At 41.1% G+C, this 4,148-nt stretch overlaps 1 protein-coding gene across 2 annotated transcripts in view; it reads right to left on the reverse strand.

Annotated features, from left to right (window-relative positions):
- The window catches only part of llgl1 (LLGL scribble cell polarity complex component 1), a 44,593-nt gene that overhangs the window by 26,059 nt on the left and 14,386 nt on the right, over positions 1–4,148 (reverse strand). For both annotated transcript variants that reach the window (XM_046074095.1, XM_046074086.1), the window contains exons 3-5: positions 2,220–2,301; positions 1,967–2,106; positions 1,669–1,815 (exon numbers count right to left, since the gene is read on the reverse strand). In XM_046074095.1, coding sequence (XP_045930051.1) covers positions 1,669–1,815; positions 1,967–2,106; positions 2,220–2,301 — 369 coding nt within the window. The remainder of the gene's footprint in view (positions 1–1,668; positions 1,816–1,966; positions 2,107–2,219; positions 2,302–4,148) is intronic.

The raw sequence follows: 4,148 nt of genomic DNA on the forward strand, positions 1-4,148 counted from the left end.
GTGTGTGTGTGTGTGTGTGTGTGTGTACGTTGGAGCTTCAGCTGAAACACTTCCCCAGCCGGAACACCGTGTTTTGGCAGCCGGTACAAAGCCTCACTGTCTAAGACCTCCCCTCCTTTGCACACACCATACAAATCACAAACGCACGCACGCACTCACGCACGCACTCACAAGCCTTATCAGGGCCATCGTTAGGCCTCAGTTCTGCCCACTTCCCTAAACAAGTTTGGTTAATGAGGGGTTTGGCCAACCAGTCAGGGCATCACACAGACGAGACGAATGAAAAAGAAACAACAGAGGCCCTGTGATACGCTGCCAGTGCATCAACACAGGAATGCAGTGAGGAAGGCTGCAGCATGACAAATAAGGAAACTACTTTTCTAGTGAGTATTTAAAAACACTACAGCGTTCATGTTTGTTGCACACAGATCATTTCATGCAGTTTTGTGTATGTTAATGTGATACGGACACATCACCAGTTTGTCCTGAAGGTCTGTGTTCCACTCATACGGTGTTCTGCTCAGATTCAGTGTTGGACTCATACATGGCTGCACACTAGGCTGCATGAATGTTGAGGAACTAGTCAAAATAAAACAAACACCAGACAATATAATAGTCCCGTAGTAAGACAATTTAACGTCTTTCACTTAATGTTGGTATTGGTCCATTTGTGACCACAGTTCCTCTTTGTTTATGCTGTTGTAGTAGTGTTTTGGCATATTATGAATTGTGAGCCATTCCCCTTTGCCACATTATGCAAGTTGGCAATGTTTATAACTGACGCATCAGCAATTCATGCAACAGCTACAATAGCCAAGTTCTATAGCCTTTTGTGTCAAGTTTAAAGCCCCTGAAAATTGTTTAATATTGTTTCTTGAGGACTGCATGGGTGTGGATTGATCAGTATTTGACCTGGCCTAGCAATAGAAACAAACGTCTTAAAATCAAATGTTGCTAAATCCTGATCACATCAAACTAGTGTAAAGAGCACAGACAAAACCACAAATACAGAAATCTCATATGCAAATAACCAAAAGCTCATGAGAAGAAACATTTCCAGGTCTGACAGTCAACATTGTTACATGTGAATTGGCAAGACAAAGTAGCAACTGTAGCCATTTTATTGTATATACTGTATTGTATTTTGTCCAAGTCCTTATTTTCCCCAAAATGTCTATTCCCAAAAAATCTCCATCTGATTAAGTGCTTCCCACTCTATAAGCATGTATTAATCAGTACACAGAGAATACTATTTTTCAGTTATATAGATGTGATATCTCTTGCTCTACTCGCCAAACAATATCCAAAATCTGACCGTTCTCATGGTCCCTGAAGCAACACGACCCCGACCTGCCTGCTGCTGCCAGCGTCAGGAGGGATATTTGTTTCTGCATGGATGTGTGTGTCTGACCTGCTCAGCTGGAGCTGTGAGTGAAAGAAACTGGAGTGTTTAGTGGTTAAAGAAAGACACACTGTGAGAGGGATGGAGAGAATGAAGACTGAGCTGAGAAGAGAGAAAGGGAGAAACTACATAGATTTAACATGGGAAGCATTTTACAAATGATCAATGGTCAATCCTTAACTTGGCTCTCTGTTTTATTTGATTTTACATTTTGTATTTATTCGTTGACCTTTGCTCTATAAAAGTAATTTACATTACAGTCTTACCTCTGCGTGACCTGATCCTGGAGCAGTGTCTGGTTGTCCTTCAGGGAGAGGTGGGGCATTTCCAGGAAGTACACGCCCCCTCCCTCTGTTCCAATGCAGAGCAGGTTGCAAGACTGCAGCAAGAGGAGGACAGTCACCCGAGTGGCACTGATGAAGAGGAGTAAGAATGAGATGAGTGAGGCTGACATTTTTTATAAGGAACTATATAGAAAGGTAACTAATGAGTGCAATTACATTGAATGGATATAGCAAAAACAACTTTAATTCTAAAACGGTATTAGCAGGCTTAATAATGTACCTGCAGCTCTCAATGCCAGGCCTTCCTGGGAGGCTGTAGTTGCCCACTTCCTGTAGACTGACCACGCCCTCTCTCTTAACACCGGCCACCAGCTCCCACAGGTGAATCGTGTTGTCATCCAACAGTGACAGCAGGCGGCCCTATCACAGAGCAAGGTAAACATTAACGTCACTTTGGCCACCATGCTCCACCATTTTTTTTTTTTTTTTTTAAAGAGTTTTTACATTCAGGAAATTAGTGGCACGGAGCTTACCTGTCCAGGCAGGAAGAGGATCTGTATGACAGCAGTGGTGTCTCTGTGTAGTCCTGTGAACTCCACACCAGGGGCCCCGTAGCTGGAAGGGTCCAGTCAAGGAAATTCACAACAAAGCAAACTAAAACTAGCCGCCTAGTCTTTACAGCCAGCAGACACACTAGATCCCCGATTCAGCTGTAAGGGTGCCGTGTGTGATATAAGGTGACATGGCAGTAAAAATAGCTTTTATTCATATTACAACTGCATATTTACACATAAAAATTTATCTATGATTCCCATCCCGCCACTCCCTTTGACTTCTGTTCCTGTCCTCTCCATCTCCCCCCTCTCATTTCCAAGAGCTGTGGATTAAATAAGACTCATGCATTTCGATTCTGCTTTTCGGTTTTTCTGACTTTTTGCATATTTCAGTTGCACTCCCAATTGAACTGCAGTGAGCATTTTACAGTCCATAGAAGTTGCACTTATCTGCCAGGACTTAGCGTCATATTATTTGTTACACAGTACATCAACAAAGCATGCAAGAAGAGAGTACTTCTCTTTACATTTCTGGACCCGGTGTCGTGCCGAAAAGTGATCGTCTGCTGAAAACTGATGTTTGGTAGGCCTACGACTAATATCTTTGTTTATATTTGGAAAATGGCTGTAGCCTAATTAACATGGCTTACTGCCAATTTAGATATAAAATGAAGACAATTTTGCAATTATCCTTATGACTCTGCATTATTTTACTTGCTGTGTAGCCCTACCAAACAAGCCATTATAATACCTTTAAATGGCCAATACAACTCTTAAAATGCAGTATTTCACTTGCCAGAAAATGATTGAAGCCTTTTGTTATTGACTGAAAGGTTATTTCTGCCCTGAAATTAGTTGATTTCATTCAGAAGAGTTATATTTGGCAGATTATAGCTCACCTAGTACTTTTTACCTCTTAAAATACCTTTAAATGGCAAATACAACCCAAAAAAAATGCAGTAAGCTATTTCAATTGCCAGAAAGTGATTGAAGAGACTGGGCAATACAGCTCCAGCAGACGGCAATCAGTTTTCGGCACGACACCTATCCCAAAATTTCTCAAAACCCGAAAATTAATAAGGTTCGAGCTTACCGATACTGCTATCGAGACTTGCGGGTCCTATGATGTAACGCTATGTCTCGAGCGTCCAATCTGATTTAATTTGAAACGCAATGGATAAGAAAATCATCAGGCTGCAGTCTCTGCCTGCTCTCTGTGGGCTCCTACACACACACACACACACACACCGTCACGGTGGAAGATGGTGAGGGTTAAGCTAAGTTAGCTCCAAACTACTGTAACGTTAGTTGATGACGCTCGTTACTGGAAGTACGTGCAAAAAAACCTTTGCAAGTAAAATGACAATAGTTAATAATAATAATATAATAATAATCTTTATTTGTAGAGCACTTTTCAAAAACAAGTTACAAAGTGCTTTAACAAGTGTAAAGAATAATACAAAAAAAAAAAGATAAGAGCATGAAAATTTAATATAAAATTAGTAAAATACAATAAAATAAAAAGGGATAAAATAAAGTCAAATAAGATCGGGAAAAGCTCTCCTATAAAAGTATGTTTTAAGAAGGGACTTAAAAGAGTTCACTGACTCAGCCAACCTGATTTCCTCGGGCAGGCTGTTCCAGAGCCTCGGGGCCCTGACAGCAAACGCTCTGTCCCCTTTAGTTTTCAGTCGAGACTCTGGAACAGACAACAGACCTCTGCCCGAGGATCTCAAAGTACGTGCTGGTGCGTATGGGACTAAAAGGTCAGAAATATAACAAGGCGAGAGACCATGAAGAGCTTTAAAAGTGATCAATAGAATTTTAAAGTCAATTCTAAAACATACTGGGAGCCAGTGTAATGAAGCTAAAATAGGAGTAATGTGGTCATATTTCTTTGTTCTGGTT

Source organism: Micropterus dolomieu, linkage group LG02 (assembly GCF_021292245.1).
Source record: "Micropterus dolomieu isolate WLL.071019.BEF.003 ecotype Adirondacks linkage group LG02, ASM2129224v1, whole genome shotgun sequence".
Lineage (NCBI taxonomy): Eukaryota > Metazoa > Chordata > Actinopteri > Centrarchiformes > Centrarchidae > Micropterus > Micropterus dolomieu.